The 22,500-nt window shown below is 34.2% G+C and overlaps 1 protein-coding gene across 5 annotated transcripts in view; it reads right to left on the bottom strand.

Annotated features, from left to right (window-relative positions):
* LOC136848235 (uncharacterized) overlaps positions 1-22,500 on the bottom strand; it is a 264,110-nt gene that overhangs the window by 38,300 nt on the left and 203,310 nt on the right. For 4 of the 5 annotated variants that reach the window (XM_067120590.1, XM_067120593.1, XM_067120592.1 and 1 more), the window contains 2 exons: positions 22,012-22,153; positions 12,007-12,074 (listed from right to left, as the gene is read on the bottom strand). In XM_067120590.1, the coding sequence (XP_066976691.1) occupies positions 12,007-12,074; positions 22,012-22,153 (210 nt within the window). The remainder of the gene's footprint in view (positions 1-12,006; positions 12,075-22,011; positions 22,154-22,500) is intronic. The other variant, XM_067120594.1, reaches the window with a different exon arrangement.

Genomic DNA, 22,500 nt, shown 5'->3' with positions numbered 1-22,500 from the left:
TATATACGTATATATATATATATATATATATATATATATATATATATATATATATATATATATATTATATATATTACATATATATATATATATATATATATATATATATATATATATATTATATATATTACATATATATATATATATATATATATATATATATATATACGTTATATATATATTATTTATATATGCACATATATACACAGAAATATATAGCCTACGTGTGTGTTTGTGTGTGATTTTTTACTTATGATTTAGTACTTGCTTATACGAAAGATATTTCTTCAAAAGACAATGGAATTAAACTTCATAAGATATAATTTCGTATATTTGCTCATACGCAGTAATGTTAGTGAGAATATCGTGGACAATTACGTTAGATAAAAATGTAAAAAAAAAAAAAAAAGCTACATATTGGAAATGCAGACTTCGTTTCGTATTGCTCAAATGAATTTGAGTAATTCTCCGTCACAAGGCAAAAGAGAAACGAAGAGGAAAGTAGAAATAAAACGAATAGACAGACGGTAACAGTAAAGCTTCCTGATAAAGTTCAAGCGCATACTATCAGACCGAGAGTAAGAGGTGTCTTGGGGCGCAGGAAAATATCCTCCCGTAATGAAACGAGGTGTATTCATTTTACCTCAGGCGATAATAACAATGTTAATGACTCTTTAATGAACGCCAGGCGATGGCTTAATGACTGATATGCGGCCATGAAAGAGAAATTCGTAGCAATTTATTAAGAGCAGTTTTGCCGGCACTAAGATAATATGCAAATTGATGACAGGTGGTTCTTCGAGAGCTGCTTTGAGTGTGGTGAAGAGTAGTGCTCAAATGTACGTGCGCATATGTGTATACATAAGATATATATATACATATATATATATATATATATATATATATATATATATATATATATATATATATGCGCGTGTGTAAGTAATATTTTACCCTGAAAATATATACGATCATTCGTTTATCAAAAGAATTCCATTTTTAAAGGTACTTGTTATTTCAGCTGAATATAATCATTAGTCATCCGTGTTGGTATTTATAAAGAAAATTACTTTTTCTGCGTAATTCTACGATTATTTTTCATCATGTAAAGTATTTTAATGGAAAAGCAATTGTGACTCGAATAATACTACTAGGTAATTATTATTATTATTATTATTATTATTATTATTATTATTATTATTATTATTATTATTATTATTATTATTATTATTATTATTATTAGTAGTAGTAGTAGTAGTAGTAGTAGTAGTAGTAGTAGTAGTAGTAGTAGTAGTAGTAGTAGCAGCATATCGTTTCCTAAAACTAACGCTAAAATAAAAACCGTACACCATTCCCCAGAATAAGCATCACTGAAATCATAATGTGCCATCCCAGGAACGGCCCTGGCACAATACAGCCATTCCCACGTACCTACCTACCTGCCTTTGGCAAACGTCACTCTCCCAAATAGCTTAATTAGAGCTAATTACCTGAGCTGTGATTAGGTGAATCAAATGTGTTTATTTCGCGCGCGTGGTTTAACAAAACCCCGTCTCGAACCCGACGCATTCCTTTGAAGTCAGAGAAAATATCCTTTTGTTGGCGATCGGGATAATGACTGCTGGCCCACCCCCGAAAAGGCTGGTGGTGGATGGACGGCTCTCGATCAATGGAGGAAAGCCGTATGACAATGTTTGGCGACCGCGGGATCAAAGGCTCGATCGGTCGATACCTCATTAAGGGAACTCAATCGCTATTCCCGGTTCTCCCGGCGTTTTCGAAAAGGACGCCATATAATGCAATGCAATGCAGTGTGACCTCTCCCTTCCTCCCCCCCTCGCCATCCCTCCTCACCCCTGACCCTTAGGTGAAAGGTTAACCAACCCCCTCAACCCATACCCCTACCTGGAGGGTTCCTCACCATGCCCAAATGCCCCAAATATGAAATAAACTGCGTACACACTCGAGATTGATGTAGACTGAATTAATTGGGAAAAAGGTCTTCTATTTTATAGAGCATTGTGTGAATTTTAAGATGGATATACATATACTGTATATATATATATATATATATATATATATATATATATATATATATATATATATATATATATATATATATATATATATAAAGACAAAATCACGAGGAAAGAGAAACAATGGAGTACTGCAAGACCTTTCGACTTTTTGTCTTTTACTTAGCAGTAAAGGACAAGAAGTCGAAAGGCCGCGAAGTACTCCATTGTTTCTCTTTCCTTTGTTGATATTTTTGTTTATATATTCATCACGTTCCATATTTTCGTGATTCGGTTATAAATACATACTTATATGTATGTACATATATATATATGTTTGTGTGTGTGTATTTATATATATATATATATGTGTATATGTGTGTGTTTGCATATATATATATATATATATATATATATATATATATATATATATATATTATATATATATATATATATATATATATATATATATATATATATATATATATATATATATATATATATATATATATAAGGCATAATGAGGCCTAAAATAAAATTATATAAAAGCCAAATAAATCTATCTCCGAATCTTTATGAAATTTAGAGAATCCAGGCACTAGTCTGCTCTCTCTCTCTCTCTCTCTCTCTCTCTCTCTCTCTCTCTCTCTCTCTCTCTCTCTCTCTCTCCCCTTGGAAACCACATAAAAGCAGTAAAAGAAAACGATAGAAGCGCCATAGATAAAGCCATGTGTCTGACCCGCAACAGGAGAGAAGATAAGAAGTTTTATAACAAAGGAGAGAAATTGCACCACACACACACAAGCTCTCTCTCTCTCTCTCTCTCTCTCTCTCTCTCTCTCTCTCTCTCTCTCTCTCTCTGTGCTGAAAAGAACTAGTCCGGTTGACGTGGCGGAGACATGCAATGCTTTTGAAATCAGGTTGCCTTGTGCGCAGGATTTTTCTGAACCACGAGGAAAAACTTTGGCTTGATATATTTTTCCGAGTCTGTCTCGAAATCTTTGAGTTAAGTTTTCCTCGTCTTGATTCTGGTTTTCGTTTTTAATTTCTTTTTTTTTTTCTTTTTTGAGGCGGGGCTCTCTTTTGAAATGTCCGCATTAAATTTTTCAAAGTTTTATTCGTTATTATTTGTACATGCAATGCATGAATAATATTAACCAAAAGGTTGTTATTTTCGGCCATATATTCGTGTCTCCCTGCAAAATGAGGTTGTATATTAATATACGTACCGTTGTATGTTCTTTTATTCGCTTATACTGAAATATTTGTTATATATATATATATATATATATATATATATATATATATATATATATATATATATATATATATATATATATATATATATATATATATATATCATATATATACATATGCATATACATATACATATACTCATATATATACATGTATAAATACATATGTATATAGATAGATAGATAGACAAAGCGATATGTTTAAAGATACAAATAAGTCGAGTTGACAAGAGAAGTGATATTCCAGATCATTTATTTTTCCTTATAATTTTCTCTTTTATTTAAACAACATATCACTGTTTTGAAAAAAAAAATATATATATATATTTCAATTTATGAATCTGAAAGAACACGAAACGGTATCTGGAGATCGGTGTTGTTAGCGTACAATATCCAATAATATATCACATTTCTCTCGTCTCCGCAAACCATGTTACGCCGGCATCATCATTCTCTTCTCTGTCAAGGAGGAAGCCTACTGACATGCGAAGATCTGTTGTAAATAAAATGCATAAATCTTCCGTTTTTATATTATCATTATTCAAAACCACAGGTGCCACTAACTTGAAATTCAAGCTTCCAAAGAATACAGTGTTCATTAGAAAGAAGTAACAGAAGGAAATACAAAATACAGAAAAAAGATCAGTTATTAAAAAGAGGGAAAAAAGGCTTAAGAAACTAATAAATACATAGACAAAAATGTGCGTAAAATACAAGGAGAACTGCTTTAGGGTAGTAATGCATTGCAACTTTTCTTGAATTTTTGAGGTTCCGTGACGAAAAGTCTATGAATCTTTTGGGAATAAATCCTTTATTCAATTTAGCATTTCCTAATCTTATGTGATGCAGTGAAGCTTTAATTTATTGAGCAATTTCTCTATACTTTAGTGAGAATAAAGCCAGATTTCGACTCAAGATATTTGCATCTCGTTTTGCTAACCCAAGTGAACATTTGGTATGAGATAGATTGAGTAATCACAATTTATTCTGAAACTGAAGTAAGCAAATAGCAATAATGCCTATAATGATAAACGAAGAGTATGTATAACATATGTTGAAAGAAGAAGATTAACAATAAGGCTTATACAGATAAGAAAGGATTATCTACAAAATATGTTGAATAACAGTAATATGAAGAAGAAGAAGAAGGAAAATATTTTCATTCCCTCTTATTTATGGCCTGTGTTAAAAAAAATCTATAAAAAAAAGTTCCGAAAAACCACTGGCTTTTAATGACTTTCTAACGTTTGCGTAAAAAGTTTTAGCCACCGACCTGTTTTTACTGACCGATTCTATTTGTTTTTTTATTTTTTGTTTTTATTTTTCTCTCTAAAGTATCTGCCATCGGTTTTTGTTTTGCTACACTGCTAGAGCTGATTTGTTTGTTGTTTTCAAATGTTTTCGACCCCATTCACACACGTTCATTCTTTCACTCAACCTGTTGTCACTAAGTAAATGTCTATTACCCATTTTTTTAGGTAGCTAAATATTTGCTCATTTTTAGGTAGCTAAATATTTACCCATTTTGTAGGTACCTAAATATTTACCCATTTTTTTAGTTACCTCAATATTTACCCATTTTTTATTTACCTCAATATGAGCCTACCCCATTTTTAGGCACATAAATATCTATTTACCATTTTAGGTACCTAAATATCTACCCATTTTAGGAAAAAAATATTTATATACCCAGTTTTTTAGTCCCTAAATATTTACCCACGTTTTCTTATACCTAAATATTTACCCATTTTTAGGTACCTAAATATTTACCCAGTTTTTTTAGGCACCTAAATATTTACCCAATTTTTAGGCAACTAAATATTTACCCATTTTTTGAGGTTCCTAAATATTTACCCATTTTTGTAGGTACCTAAATATTTACCCATTTTTTGTGTACCTAAATATTTACACATTTTTTAGGTACGTAAATATTTACGCATTTTTTTATGTACCTAAATATTTACCCATTTTTTTAGGTACCTCAGTAGTTAACCATTTTATTAAGTACCCAAATATTTGCCCATTTTTTTTAGGTACCTCAGTATTTATCAGTTTTTTAGTACCTAAATATTTACCCATTTTTTTGGTACCTAAATATTTACCCATTTTTTTATGTGCCTAAATCTTTACCCATTTTTAGGTACCTAAATATTTACCTTTTTTCATAGTTACATAAATATTTACTCATTTTTATAGGTACCTAAATATTCACCCATTTTTCAAGTACCTAAATATTTACTCATTTTTATAGGTACCTAAATATTTACCTATTTTTTAGTACCTAAATATTTACTATTCAGTTTCATGTACCCATGTACCAAAGAAAATTAATAAGTCAAACTTGCATACCCAGAAATAAAATCAGTTTGTTCTGTGCTCCGTATATTAGGGAATGACAGTCACAAAGGAATAAGTGCAATAATTATATAAAATGAACGAAACTCGAGACAGAAAGTCACTAAAATATAAATAAATTTTCCTCTGTGGCAATAACTTCACTGTCAGATCAGGGTTCTAAAATTAGCAGACATTTCCAAACTGTGCTTCAGATTCACTGCACAAATACGCAGTTATTTTCTGAGACCTCACACGTAAATAAAATCTGCAATAGCCACAGAGGCCTTCATAAATCATTAAGTTATGATTAACGTACAGTTGGTCAAAGCTGGATAAGAATTGGCACATGCGCACTTGAATAATACAAAGGTACCCATTTTCAATAATGAATGCTAACCATATCCATTCGCCTTCAGTCACGAGTAGTGATTTTACATACACTATAGAAACAGGGCACTGACTATTATATAACAGGTGAAATAATTACCTACATTTCCTAAAGGTTCGCGTGGGAGTGATGTTTTTCAATCGAAGGACAATAGCCTACGTATCTGTTTACCAAAACAGTCTGTGAACATTGGCTAATTATAATCAAACCCACGAGTATCAAATTGCGTACCTATTTATGATATTGCATAGAAAAAGTGCGCTTCATTTTAACCTATTTCAGGCCAAGGTCTGTGAGGCATAATTATGTATAGGTTATTGATTCTTGGAAGATAATTACAGTGGTGTGAGGGATCACTTGCAAAAGGTTTAATGATGTTGGGCGTAATTGAATAGAATATAGAATTTAGGACAAAGGCCAGGCGGTGGGACCTGTCAGGTCATTCAGCGCTGAAACGGAAATATACGGTAAAAGAGGTTTGAAAGGTGTAACAGGAGGAAAACCTCTCAGTTGCACTATGAATCAATCGTTAGGAGAGGGTGGAAAGTAAGATGGAAGAAAAGGAATGCGAAAGGAGGTACTTATAGGAATGAAAGAGCTTCCTCGCATGTATACGCACTGATATTTAATTTTTTTATAGAAAAAAAAATACTACTCTGCTCTAAAAGCGAAGTGAAAACCAAGAGTCTGTCTTATTTACATTCGCTAGGCTTATACCAATTAGCAAACTAGCTATTGCTAGTGGTTAGTAACCTTATCATCTGGTCTACATCACAGAACAAAATCATAATCACCGTCGGAAATAAATAGGCTTCTACGTACGAGGATGGTACATGATCCATTCAAACCCATCAGGTTAATTGCACGATCCGTTCCAAACCACACAAGTTCATTACAAAGCCCCTTCCCGGATTATCACGATTTGAACAGGTAAGGCTTTCATTTAAAGGCGTTATTAAAACGATCGGCAGAGTCTCGCCTAACGTTTAGGAAACAAACGTTTTCTGATAGCGAATAAATCGAGAGTCAGTTCCCAACTGAATAAATTGAGAGTCAGTTCCCAGTTGAATAAATTGAGAGTCAGTTCCCACCAGTGAAATTTGGTACAGAAAAAAATATTTAACAATAAACCTTTTAGGAAACAAACGCTTTCTGATAGTGAATAAATTGAGAGTCAGTTTCCAGTTGAATACATTGAGAGTTAGTTTCCAGTTGAATAAATTGAGAGTCAGTTCCCAGTTGAATAAATTGCAGTGAAATTTGGTACAGAATAAATCTTTAACAATAAATCATTTAGGAAACAAACGTTTTCTAATAGTGAATAAATTGAGAGTCAGTTCCCAGCAGTGAAATTTGGTACAGAATGAATCTTTAACGATAAATCATTTAGGAAACAAACGTTTCTGATTGTGAATAAATTGAGAGTTAGTACCCAATTGAATAAATTGAGACTCAGTTCCCAGTTGAATAAATTGAGAGTCAGTTCCCAGGAGTGAAATTTGGTACAGAATAAATCTTTAACGATAAATCATTTAGGAAACAAACGTTTTCTGATTGTGAATAAATTGAGAGTCATTTCCCAGTTAAATAAATTGAGAGTCATTTCCCATTTGAATAAATTGAGAGTCAGTTCCCAGCAGTGGAATTGGGTACAGAATAAATCTTCAACAATAAACATTTTAGGAAACAAACGTTTTCTGTAATATATAAATTGGACTTCAGTTCGCAGTCGTGAAATTTGGTACAGAATAAATCTTTAACAATAACATTTAGGCAACAAACGCTTTCTGATAATGAATAAATTGGGAGTCAGTTCCCAGCAGTGAAATTTGGTACAGAATACCTCCTTAACAATAAATCTTTTTCTGGATACATTAAGAATATAACTTTCCATATGATTTTTAAAATTTTGTTCCCGTTTTGAAAAACAAAGTTTCACCTTAGAAGTTTGAATGGAAGTTTAATTTTAAATAGCAGGGTTATTACTTATTATGTTTATACCTTTCAAATAGACAAAAATTATATAATTAATAATTCAGTGTATCAAACTTGGCCAGTTAGCAGACTAATTACAAAGCTCGTAGCTTAATAAAACTATGGTTATAATTCGCATTTCCACTTTCGAGGAAAATTACAAGAAATCTTAAAAATAGACCGCCTTCACTAATATAAAAGAATATGTAAATTTTACGTTTCTATAAGGGCAGATTAATAACTCACGTTCAACTGAGTTTTCATCCGTAAAATACATCCAGCTGTATCTGTGAATATAGTTTAATCTGACACAGCCATTTTGAATTTTTTTTTTTAAGAATATTCTTACTTATGAATATATAACGAGATATTATTTTCAAGTTTCGAGGATGGAAAAAAATTTATAATCATGAAGGGGAAATTGGTCAACTTGAAGGTGGGTGGGTAATATGGTCATGTAATTGAACATTCACCGGGTATGTCTTCAAAAGCGTCCCTTCGGCCCCTAGCTGCAACTCCTTTTATTCCTTTTACTGTACCTCCATTCATATTATCTTACTTCCATCTTGCTATCCACCCTCTCCTAACAATTATTTCATAGTGTAACTGCTTTGAGGTTTTCCTCTTGCTCCACTTTTCAAACCTACCTAGTCTCAATTTCCTTTCCAGCGCTGAATGACTTCATAGGTCCCAGTGCTTGGCCTTCAGCCTAAACTCTATATTCCATTCCATTCAATAAGAGAAGTAGCTCGTTCTTGATATTTCAGATGCACAATTCTTTTTCTTTTATAAAATAGTTTAGAAACTAAACCCTTGCTTAATTCAACGGACTGCTCTTAAATTAAAACAAAATTAAAGTTATGGGATAGGATGTTACTTTTCAATCAAATACTCGTTCCTAGAATTCTCTTCCAGAACTCAATCGCAAATCCTTATAAAAAGAAACAAACATCACCTTACTTTTATTCTGTTCATTTCAACACGTTATCAGACTTACTCAGGAACTGCCACTTCATAAATCTTATATAGAGAACGAAGAGCAAACTATTTTCCATTCACTTCCATTCTGAAATGGAACGCCAGCCCCCCAGAAACATTCGTGCATCTGAATATTAAATAAAACGACCCGGGAATATTATTGGAACGTAAAGGGTAACTTCAGATGAGGGTTAAGCACCTATCACATTAGAGGGAGACTTCGTTTTATTGGTTATTTCTCCATTACTGTTACGAGGATTCCCTGCCGAAAGGTTATTTGAGAGAGAGAGAGAGAGAGAGAGAGAGAGAGAGAGAGAGAGAGAGAGAGAGAGAGAGAGAGAGAGAGCTGATTGTAGGTTATAATTTTGTTGTCAAATAAGTAAGCACAAATTATAGCTGATGATGATATATATATATATATATATATATATATATATATATATATATATATGTATATATATATATATATATATATATATATATATATATATATATATATATATATATATATATATATATATATATAGAGAGAGAGAGAGAGAGAGAGAGAGAGAGAGAGAGAGAGAGAGATTTTAACACTTATTTTAAAAATAACTAAGTACAAAATATTATAGCTGAACTACAACTAGTACGAAATATTATAGCTGAACTACAGAGAGAGAGAGAGAGAGAGAGAGAGAGAGAGAGAGAGAGAGAGAGAGAGAGAGAGAGAGAGAGAGAGAGAGAGAGGGAGAGTCATAGATCTTAGTTTCATGTAAGTTATTTTATTTTATCAAATCAGCGAGTAAAAAATATAGCATCCGACCTACGGAACAAGAATAATTTCACCATCTTCATTTGTATTAAAAATAGCCTAATTTTACCCGAATTATGAGTTACATTTTTCTATAACTAGCTTCCACTTACATTCGTTTCCATATTCTTTGGAGTGAAAATCCGTAGTTCCATTCTTTATCTTTTTTTTTTTAATCTTAGGCATCTACTAACTCCAATTTCAGAAACTAATGCTGTTTATATATTCACCTTGCAAACAATTCCACATATCAAATATGAACGCCACCAAGAATTATAATTATAATTCATTAGAAATACAAAGAACTTAAACTATATATTTATAAATACATATCAAAATAAATTAGAATTGTGATTCATTAAAAATAAAAAAAATAAAACTACTTATTTATAAATGACTCCAAAAAATAAGAATTATAATTAATTAAAAATACTAAAAAAACTAACTACGTATCTATACTTACACTAAAAGAAATAAGAATTATAATTAATTAAAAATTCTAAAAAATAACTATAATTACGTAATTATGCAGACACACACAAAAGCAATAAGAATTAGAATTCATTAAAAACAGAAAAAAACTATAATTACGTATTTATGCATACGCACACAAAAACAATAAGAATTATAGTTAATTAAAAATTACAAAAAAACTATAACTACGTATTTATGCATATACACACAAAAACAGTAAGAATTAGAATTCGTTAAAAATAAAAAACTATAATTACCTATTTACACATACACTAAAAAAAATTATAATTAATTAAAAATACTAAAAAAACCATAACTACGTATTTATGCAGACACACACAAAAACAATAAGAATTAGAATTGATTGAAAATAGAAAAAATTAAAACTACGTATTTATGTAGACACACAAAAACCATAAGAATTATAATTAATTAAAAATACTAAAAAAACTATAACTACGTATTTATGCATACACATATAAAACCAATAAGAATTAAAATTCATTGAAAATCGAAAAAAACTAAAACTACGTATTTATACATACACATAAAAAAATCCTCCTTATGTCACACGCGCGGTTATACCTCTCGCCAAACCTTATTACGATCTCATATTCCCTCGAGAGCAAAGCCGCTGGAGTTCGTGTTGGGATAAAAAAAAAAAAAAAGAGAGATAGAGAACCATTGCATAAACAACAGTTATGTGTTGTCCACAGCCATTTCGCCGTGCAATAATGACGAGCGCACGAAACGTGTAATGACTTGGCAAGCGCAGTTTCATTTTTGGCCGTCGTGATTGCTTTAACGATGCAAATACAATTTTGTGGAGCGTGGATGACGGCGGGAATTAAATCAGTTGTAAGCAATGAATGGACGCGTTAGCTTTATACACGTAGTTTCCGGTGAACTTTTGCCATCTGTCGGTAGATGGTGTTCGCTGTCTGCTGCGAATATTTATGTCATTGATTTCGAGAGGGTGGACGTAGCAAGGTCTTCGGAGATGATGGGGATATCATATTCGTCGTTCTCATGCAGTAATTATTTATCGCTCGTTTCTAGAAGTGGGTTTCTTGAGATGACATTTACCGAACGAGGTTTCGAGATCGTTTCGATCATTGGTTGGGGTTTCTGTTCCGTTGAATTTATATGTGGTTGTGGCTGGATGATAATCTTACATATATATATATATATATATATATATATATATATATATATATATATATATATATATATATATATATATATATATATATATATATATATTAAAATCTTACAGCAGTCTTCATATAAAAACCAGAAACCCTTATTGTTTTCTTTTTATATATAGATATATATATTATATATACATACACGTAAGATAATTATTATCCCCTTGCCGTTAATAACCAGTGCTTAGAAGTACACTCGCGGAAGGTTTCCACCACAGAAAAAAAAAAAACAAAAGTCCACCGCAGACAATTGATGCGCACGAGATCCTCTGTATTCGTAAGCTAGTCCCGGCACCTGTATTCGAACTCCATTTGCCTTACAGCTTACAGCTTACAGCATGCCCCTCCCATGGTAAGCCGATTCAGCGTGAGGAAAGCCCCGTGGCATTGCCCCAAAATAATGTCAATGTTCTCCTCTCGCTCTCCACCACCGCCACCACCAGCCTTTTACGCGAATGGAGCTGAAGCCAGTCCCCCGTAAACAAAGGGGTTCGCCTCTGGATGCGCTTATTTTCCTTGCGTTCCAGTTCGCTGTGGTGATTCTCCTTTTAAAGACGGGAGGTGGGGGTGGGGGGATACTTACTCTCTTTGTACTGGAGGATGTTGTAGTGCTTCTCGCTGATGACCACGCAGCGGTAGCAGTCATCTCTTCTGAAAGTAAACGAGGGATTTTATTTGGGGATTTTGTTGCAGGAGGAGTTTGGAATTGTCGAGTCATTCTCTCATCAGTGTAAAACAAACCGGAAAGATTTGCGGAGAATTTTGGAATTGATTCAGCGAGATATTTGAATTAGGAAAGAAGTATAATGTCAACTCATTTGAATTAGGAAAGAAGTATAATGTCAACTCATTCTCTCTTCATTGAAAAACAAACTGGAAATATTTACGGAGAATTTTAGAAGTGATTCAGGGAGAGATCTGAATTAGGAAAGGGGTATAATGTCAGCTCATTCTCTCTTCATTGTAAAACAAACGGGAAATACTCATTTTAGAATTGATTCAGCGAGAGATTTGAATTAGGAAAGATGTATAATGTCAAAATGTTCTCTCATCAGTGTAAAACAAACTAGATATATTCCTTCCCTTCCCTTCATGAAACATTTTATTTAAGTAATTATTTTTGCTGTCTGGATTTGATTCCAACTAACATCTTTAATCCAAGTGCTTCTTACTCCATTTTGTGGTCGGTTATTTCTTAATGTAAGGACTAATTGAATTGATTAGCTTCCGTAATAATCAGGAATTTCTTAAATCTCCGTAAACTGACACACAGAAATCTGTAACTGTAGTGAACAAATCTTGTAGAAAACGTTTTGAAAAGACGAACGGCTAAACGATTTAAAATGTCTTAGTTGGATTGATTGATTATTTGATTTATAGATTTCAGAAACATGTCGAACAAAGTACTTATAAGCACTCATAAGCATCTTCAAAAGACCCCAGTTCTTAAATATAAGATCCAGATTCATAAAACTACTCTTTAGAATTCCCCCAAAGCGAAACAATACGAGTAGTGAAGCAAACCCATTCAGTTAAGCTACTCTAAAGAATTCCTCCGGGCCAGGCTATTGGAGCGAGCCCAGTCACTTAAGCTGCCGGAGACCAGCTGTTAAGTTGAGTCGACGTCAAATCGAGTTGTTTTGGTTTGTGAATAAGTGAGCAGCGCCACAGGTGACGGCTTCGAGAACTAGCCCCCTATGTAATTAGGGGAACGCCTTGCACACAAATAGAAACCCGTGGTCCTAAGCCTAACGTCCAACCACGTCCTTAAAGTCAGTCTGTGTACACAGGCTGAGGTTTAGGGGAAAGAGTTGGGGAAGGTTTAGACCTAATCATGGCTGGAATTCCCTACATATGCATTTGGGCGTGAGCTAATACAGGAAAAGTTGATGCAAAGAGGTAGGGGATAAATTGTGACCGTAAAGGGAATGGAGGTGGTGAAGTGTGACACTAAAACCGTGAATAAACTGCGGGGAGTCGAATATTGCTTTCTGATGAGACTTTATACTAAGAAGCTATAGAGGCTACAGGGCGTCTTAACTGATAATAAACGAAAGAAAAACTTTATTCCTGGTCATGGAAGCTGATTTCAGTTGATGAGATCTTTCTAGCAGACATTTAGAAGAGGTCTTAGAAAAACTATTAATCCTTATAGTTTTGAAATTTTGCTACTAATTTTAATATGCTGTCAACTTTTACTTATAGAATTGCATGAATATATGCATACGTAAAATATTATTTAGTAATGAGCCATAGTTTAAAAAAAAGACGATTTGCTCATACAACCATCAAGAGACATGGGACCCCGCCTCTCTCTCTCTCTCTCTCTCTCTCTCTCTCTCTCTCTCTCTCTCTCTCTCTCTCTCTCTCTCTCTCTCATCAGAACCCTCGAATCTGATTACATAAATACTCCTGCTTTATAAACCCCTTACCCTATTCTGCACTTGATTCTGACTTTCGAAAGTAATATATACTTACGGTTGAATTTCCCAAAAGTTTTTTTTATTTCTTATTATATATATTTTCCAACTTTCTTCTAACAACCTTGCCATTTTTTCGAAACAGTTGTTGAGGTTTGTCTCATACATTTTTTATGCGTATAGCTGACGCACATCATATGAACTTTAATCATCTTTTTATTCCCCTTGGCCTTTTATTCCCATTCCTGTTTGTTTGTTTGTGTTCCTTAATTGGCTGGCATTTTTTTATATACTTTTTATTTGTTTTTATTCGTTGGGATCTGATTGGGAAAGTTTGCCCAACAAATAAACGACGTTGTACAACGGCTTTTGAATTGAAGAATGCAACGTTGTTGTTTTTTTTTTTTTTTAGAAAGAATAAATAACTTTCTGATTCAAATATGACATAACAGTTACGGCCGAGAAAAATAAGAATGACCCAACTTTTGTTCTTTTCTGAATCAAGTAAATAAATAAATAGAAATTCATGAATGTCTAACTACCATTCCAGTTTTGGACTGTGGTAGGGATCGAGTTCGTCATATTCTGTAACCTTGCGACTGGATGTTAATTAATAAAAAAAAAAAAATAGCAGGATATATTTCAGTTATAAAATATGTATGCAGATCTAACACAGCACCGTAACAAAACAGTAATTATTCTCTCTCTCTCTCTCTCTCTCTCTCTCTCTCTCTCTCTCTCTCTCTCTCTCTCTCTCTCTCTCTCTCTCTGTGGGTGTGTGTGTGTGCGTGTGTGTGTATACGTTTTTAACAAAATCGACCAGGAAGTCGGATATATGAAGCATTTGAAAACCGGGGTGTATCAAGCACGCGATTCTGAGATTATCCAACTTCTGTGGAGGCCACCGACTCTGGTTCGGAAATCTGGCAGAAAAAGTAGCTGGATTGATTGACCCCTGGAGTTTTAGCCAAGATTTACTGCCGAAAGGAGCACCACCGATACTTTACTTTCTTCTAATGTACTTGCATTTTAGAATGGCGTCTCGCTTGTATGTGCAATGGCTCTGGTAGGCTTTTCACGGTCTTGGATTTAAGGTATTAGTGATTCTGCTTCGCTTCTCTTCTTTTCTTCATTTTATTTTATTCCTTTTTCGCTTCTTTAGTAACAACCGTTTGGTGAATATCTTTTATCATGTTTCTCTTCATTAGCAGTTTCAGTTATCGAATTTCCATTCATACAAGCTTTTGTTCCCTTATCACTGGTAATCAGTATAATTCATTCTTTGGTTTTTAACTGCTTAACTGGTCTAGTAATTCATTCATCAGCCAGTTTTCACTCGACCAGTCACTCATTTCACTCACTTCACTCATCAGCCAGTTTTCAATCGATCAGTCACTCATTTCACTCACTTCACTCATCAGCCAGTTTTCACTCGATGAGTCACTCATTTCACTCACTTCACTCATCAGCCAGTTTTCACTCGATCAGTCACTCATTTCACTCACTTCACTCATCAGCCAGTTTTCACTCGATCAGTCACTCATTTCAGTCATCAGCCAGTTTTCACTCGATCAATCACTCATTTCACTCACTTCACTCATCAGCCAGTTTTCAATCGATCAGTCACTCATTTCACTCACTTCACTCATCAGCCAGTTTTCAATCGATCAGTCACTCATTTCACTCACTTCACTCATCAGCCAGTTTTCACTCGATCAGTCACTCATTTCACTCACTTCACTCATCAGCCAGTTTTCACTCGATCAGTCACTCATTTCACTCACTTCACTCATCAGCCAGTTTTCACTCGATCAGTCACTCATTTCAGTCATCAGCCAGTTTTCACTCGATCAATCACTCATTTCACTCACTTCACTCATCAGCCAGTTTTCACTCGATCAATCACTCATTTCACTCACTTCACTCATCAGCCAGTTTTCACTCGATCAGTCACTCATTTCACTCACTTCACTCATCAGCCAGTTTTCACTCGATCAGTCACTCATTTCACTCACTTCACTCATCAGCCAGTTTTCACTCGAGCAATCACTCATTTCACTCACTTCACTCATCAGCCAGTTTTTCACTCGATCAGTCACTCATTTCACTCATCAGCCAGGTTTCACTCGATCAATCACTCATTTCACTCACCAGTCAGTTTTCACTCGATCAGTCACTCATTTCACTCACTTCACTCATCAGCCCGTTTTCACTCGATCACTCACTAGTTTCACTCACCTCACTCATCAGCCAGTTTTCACTCGAGCAATCACCTATTTCATTGACTTCACTCATCAGCCAGTTTTCACTCGTTCAGTCACTCATTTCACTCACTTCACTCATCAGCCAGTTTTCACTCGATCAGTCACTCATTTCACTCAAGTCCCTGCGTTACATCTTTTCACTCAGCTACGAAATTTTTCACTCCAAGAATGCAATCAGAGTACTTCATTCAACTCCTGAAAATAAAACATTTATTTCAGTTTTTCTTTTCATCTCTTTCTTTGGATATACACACAATTTTATTTCACTTTAATTCTTTCCCACTTTTAGTTTCCTGTAAAAGAAAACTATTGTGCCGGCTTTGTCTGTCCGTCCGCACTTTTTCTGTCCGCCCTCAAATCTTAAAAACTACTGAGGATAGAGGGCTGCAAATTGGTATGTTGATCATCCACCCTCCTACCATCAAATATACCAAATTGCAGCGATCTAGCCTCGGCAGTTTTGATTTTATTTAAGATTAAAATTAGCCATAATCGTGCTTAATCTTTGCTCAGTTCTGGCAACGATATAGGACAAGGCCACCGCCGGGCCGTGTTTAAAGTTTCATGGGGCCGCGGCTCATACAGCATTATACCGAGACCACCGAAAGATAGATCTATTTTCGGTAGCCTTGATTCTCCGCTGTAGCGGCTGTACAGAAAACTCGATTGCGCCGAAGAAATTCCGTCGCATTTTTTACCTGTTTTTATATCTTGTTAGTTGTGTTTACGTTTCGAGTTTTAATTTATTTACTGAGATGGTACTCCGTTTACCTCAAACTTCTTTTATTTACTGTTTTTCTTTTCTTTCTCATTTTTTATTCATTCCGCCTCGGCTTTCTTTTAATTAGTTTCATACCGCCTCTTCTTGACTCGGGTTTTACATAAAATTAAAACTCGTAACGAAAGATATTCTGCTCGGCTTGAAACTACGTGAATTTTTTTTTCAACATATAATTGTTTCATTTATTTTTAAGTGATTCCTTTTGGCTTTTTTTTATTCTACAATTTATTTACAGCACGTAATTAATTGACCATTTCATTTCATAGCCATATTTCTAGTTTTTCACTTATGAAAATTTTTACCATTTTCCATATTAAAATGAAATATTTTCACTATTTTTTTTTTTACTTGTTAACAGACTTTTACTATCCCTTCGTCTGTCATTTCGTTAAGAAGTCACATTTCCGTACAATGAAACAGCCTTCCAATTGAGGGTCGTTGAAGCCCTTTTCACTGTACAGCACAATATGTCTTCGCTTATTGCCTCTTAGTGTACCCTTTTCTTCCTTTCTGTGATTTATCATCCATTTGTCAGTCATTTCATCGTAATCTTTCCTTAGTCCACTGTTTCTTGGTTAACATTAACGCCACCCAACTCTGCAGATTTATCCATATTTTTGTTCTGAAGCATAGATATAAACATAAGATTGCTTTATCTTTTTCTTATTTTTAAAGTATATTACTTTGTCACCCTTAAACGTAAAATTGCATGTTTTTGGTTTCATTATTCGGGGTGTCTTTAAGGTTTAAAAAAATTCTTTCATTCAAACACACACGGACGAAAACGATCATAGTAAACGTATACAAATACATACACGCACACAGTACGCACGCACACGCTCACACACATATATATGTATATATGTGTGTATGATATATATATATATATATATATATATATATATATATATATATATATATATATATATATATATATATATATATATATATATATATATGTGTGTGTGTGTGTGTGTGTGTGTGTGTGTGTGTGTGTGTGTGTGTGTGTGTGTGTGGAGACAGGACGTAGGGCCGTTGAATTCATAAACTTAATTAGGACAAGTCCTGAAAAGATTAGTTCCGCGGGGTTGAAAGGAGACCTTCTTTACGAGGTCTTTAATCAGACGAAATATTTCTTATCACGGTTTCATGACCAGATTTTCTTCTTTTTCCTGGGACCCTTATATCCTCCTCTTTTTATGTCTTCTTTCCCTTTCTTTCCGAGAAAATATTTTACCTTTCATCCGAGAGATTTACTATTTTTTGGCTTCTTTGTTCTTCGTATTATCGTGGTAAAAATAACCGCTATTGCCATTACTCTTACGGTTCCTGTTATGTATTTTGTTTCATTTTTTTTTATGTCTTGTTTCCTGAACTATTTGCGTATCATTTTTACTCTTTTACTCTTTTTTTTTTTTTAATGTTCTCTGAAGTTTTGTTCGCGTCTTCAAATATGCTTAAGAATTTAACAACTTCTCCTCAATAGGAAGATAAGACTGGTAAATTGAATAATATCTTCATAAATAGCAGTTATGTCCATTTGCCTCCATTATTTCCAGTTGAATCCCAGACAAGTGAACAAACTGTTCCTTGACACCCTCAGCCTGGGAAAGCGTTTCCCTGCACTCCGAAGGAACATTCAATCCAGGAAGGCCGAGAACTTATTAGCATTCCTCGCCAGCAGTCCCTCCGGCCCGAGGTGCGAAATGTCTTAATTTTACCTTCCCTACTTTACCCAATTCGCTCTCAGGTAATCCCATACTTCCTTCCACCTACTTCCCCTACCTTTAAACACCGCTGGCCTTCTCAAACGGCTGTTGCGTACGCACACACACACACACACACACACACACACACACACACACACACACACGCTCAACTCGAAGCCTTCGCCTATCTCGCCATTTCATCTGCGCATCTTGATTAGGCAAATATTCATCCGCCTGGGTGAGCATAAGTAAGTAATTGGCTGGGTTATCTGGCGTCGTGAGACCGAGCGAGCGTGAGATCCGGATTATGTTCTTGTCTTGTTACGAGTCTACAGATCGCTGAGCGTGTAAGCGCCCACCCACACCCACCTCTAGCTTCCATCTTGCTGCTAGGCAAGGGCGGCGTAAAAGTAAAGCCTTCCTCCGTGGCTTAAAGTCTGACTGTCTCAGAACACAGTCTTGGGGACAGCTTGAGTTGCATTGCACTGTGATTCCTTTGTTAGTCATTCGCTACCAGTAACGTGCAGAGATAAATCAATGGGCAGGTGCTCAGTACTAGAAAACGCCACTTTATATATATATATATATATATATATATATATATATATATATATATATATATATATATATATATATATATATATATGTGTGTGTGTGTGTGTGTGTGTGTGTGTGTGTGTATGTATATATATATATATATATATATATATATATATATATATATATATATATATATATATATATATATATATATATATATATGGGGAAGAGTAAAAACCAATTATTACATCCTTTTCACGTGCTTTTTCGCTACGGTGTGGAAGATGTGAAAGCCTACAGCGATGATGTTCCAGTGATGAATCTTGATCTGGTTTCACTACATTATGCATTTACATTGAGAGAGTTGTATACATTTATTTTAATTATCGGGTATTCTGCGTGTGAAGGGTAATTCGGTTCTCCAAGTAAATAATAAAGACAGACAAACCTCTTTGCTTTGTAATCTCTTGCGTGTGATTTGACCCACAGGAAGAACCATCCGATTATATTTGGTAAAGTTTTCATTGATTAAACAAAAAACTTGTAGAAGATATTTCAAAACCGACAAACAGCAAAATAAATCAATGAAAGCTCTATTTACTAAACATGAAAAAAAGAGTTATTTCGAAGAACAATGCATGAATGTGAGACAATATAACACAAAAATCTCGCAATATTAATAAACGAGCTACATAAAAAAAAAGCTTCACATTTTCATTTAGTAAATATAAAGTCATCACAATCAAAACAATTATTTCAAAAATCAACGCAGTGAAAATAAAACAATAAGAATAAAGAAAAACGCAAAGTCATTATCAGGCAAGCCAAACACAAAAAATAAAAAAAAAACACTGCCAAAAGTTCCTGTATATCGGCAAACGACTGCAATTTTGTCTTTGGGCCAAACGCCGATTTCACAGGCGGCGGCGATCAATGGAGTAGTATAGTTTCCACCGCTCCGAAAGAGACTCATTTGAGTTCCCTCTCATTTCACTACGAAGAACTCGTTTCCCGTCCAATTTGTTCGTCGAGACTCAGAGGGCCGTTAGTCACTCCGGAGAGAGAGAGAGAGAGAGAGAGAGAGAGAGAGAGAGAGAGAGAGAGAGAGAGAGTCTCCGTTCGTCGTAACCTTTCTTTCAGATCAATAGTTGCTACATTGCCTTTGGGCTCTCTCGCTCTCTCTCTCTCTCTCTCTCTCTCTCTCTCTCTCTCTCTCTCTCTCTCTGTTTCTTTTGTAAGATTAAAAGATATTCAGCAGTCTAATATTTTATCTCTCTCTCTCTCTCTCTCTCTCTCTCTCTCTCTCTCTCTCTCTCTCTCTCTCTCTCTCTCTTGCTTTTTGATAACGTAAAATTTATGCTCTATGTCCAGTTTAAAACACACACATATGTGATATGTATATATATATATATATATATATATATATATATATATATATATATATATATATATATATATATATATATATATATATATAAATATATATATATATATATATATATATATATATATATATATATATATATATATATATATATATACACATATATATGTGTGTATTAAATTGACATAAGACTTTATGTACTGTATATGTGTGTACATATATATATATATATATATATATATATATATATATATATATATATATATATATATATATATATATATATATATATATATATATATATATATATATATATATATAACGTCTTCATTCATAAAACTGCCATGAATACAAATATCAGTAACTCAGTCATACCGATATCAGCCTGAGATTTTCAAAATTCACCCCCAAAAAAAAAAAAAAAAAAAGCATATGAGAAAAGTAATTTTCCCACGACCTCGCCCGGGTCATTCTCCTCATGAATTAATCCGTTTCCTCGTAGGTGGTCATGGAATTCATTTAATTAAGGGCCATTCCTCCGTTACACGGAGAGGGGCAGCAGCGCACGAAGAAGAAGAAGAAGAAGAAGAAGAAGGGGGCTAACTCATTGTCAGTATTTATCTCAGGGATGATTACAGTGTCCAGATAACGACGGCATACAACCGTGACATCTTGCAAGAATAATCCCGGGTGTCTGCGTTGCATGTTGACACGAATACTTGGGGGAGAGTTCTCCATTACGAATTTCACAGAAATCATCAACTAAGTCCTTTTTTCCCCCGTTTTTCTCGCGGGTACTTGTTTCCGCAGTGAAGGGCATCACTAAAGGTCACTTTCGATTAGATGATGGCTCGAGAAGTGGCGTGGATACTAAGTTTTATTCTTTGGGCAATGACGAAGTTTATTTCCATGACCTCAGTTATGGTAATCTAGATGGAGTTGGATATCGGTGCATGGAAAAAATACCTATTTTCACATCACAGCACAGCACAACTCACAAAAGATCCAGATAAATGGGAATTTCTCTTTCATACACCAGCACATTGTACCATACTGCTGTGTATAGGGCAGATTGTCAGTCGTAGTTCTCAATAAAGTCTGTGTGCATATTAACGTATTAAAATAAAAACACCAAAAACATTACAGTAGTTCAGTGCGTAAGAACTTAATTCCTAAACGTCAGAACCTTAGCAAAACTAAAATGCATACCCCTTGAATATACTAAAAACAGGCGTCAGATTGTCTTTATATTTGAAACAAACCAATAACTAATTAGCTCACTTGTACGTAGATCTTAACAGAAATAAATTCACTTATTTGTCATTTAACGCAGACCCATTAAATATACTAACAGACACAACGTATCAGGTCGTATATGTATATTTAAAAAAACAATAAATAAAACAAATGTTTAACTCATAAAGACACATATCTTCAGAACAAATAAATTCACTCCAATGACAGACAGTAAGAAATCCCCAGTTCCTCACCTATTTGCGAAGACATATTTCTCCCCAGACGATTCCAAACAGATGCCTTTGGAAGAGAACTCGGATTTCGTGATAGATATGATATCTCTCACTCCACTCTGGAACCAACCTCCTCTCCAGTTGGACGGCAGATCACACCGACCTGGAAACAAGAAGAGATATATATTATTATTATTTTCGTTTGTTGAGTTCCTCCAGGTCGTGGTTTTAAGAATACTTCGGGTTTCGTCTGCAGGGACGTGTGAAGGTTTTACAGAAATTGGGAGGTGAAATTCCATATACTCTTGTGAAAATAATATTACGTTTTATTATTTCTGTTCCGTAGGTGTGTGTGAGATGGTTGCGTGTGCTGTACTAAAAGCCTTATTAACTTGAAAGTGATATAATGACAGTTGACATTCCTCTCGTTGTCAGTCAAATAAACATTACGTAACGTTTAAAATTCTTCCCAAAATCCTGTCCAGGCTTACCGGGTATCTCACACCCGAA

Source organism: Macrobrachium rosenbergii, chromosome 18, assembly GCF_040412425.1.
Source record: "Macrobrachium rosenbergii isolate ZJJX-2024 chromosome 18, ASM4041242v1, whole genome shotgun sequence".
Taxonomy (NCBI): domain Eukaryota; kingdom Metazoa; phylum Arthropoda; class Malacostraca; order Decapoda; family Palaemonidae; genus Macrobrachium; species Macrobrachium rosenbergii.
The sequence above is the reverse complement of the archived record's forward strand: the minus strand, read 5'-3'. Positions and strand labels throughout refer to the sequence as shown.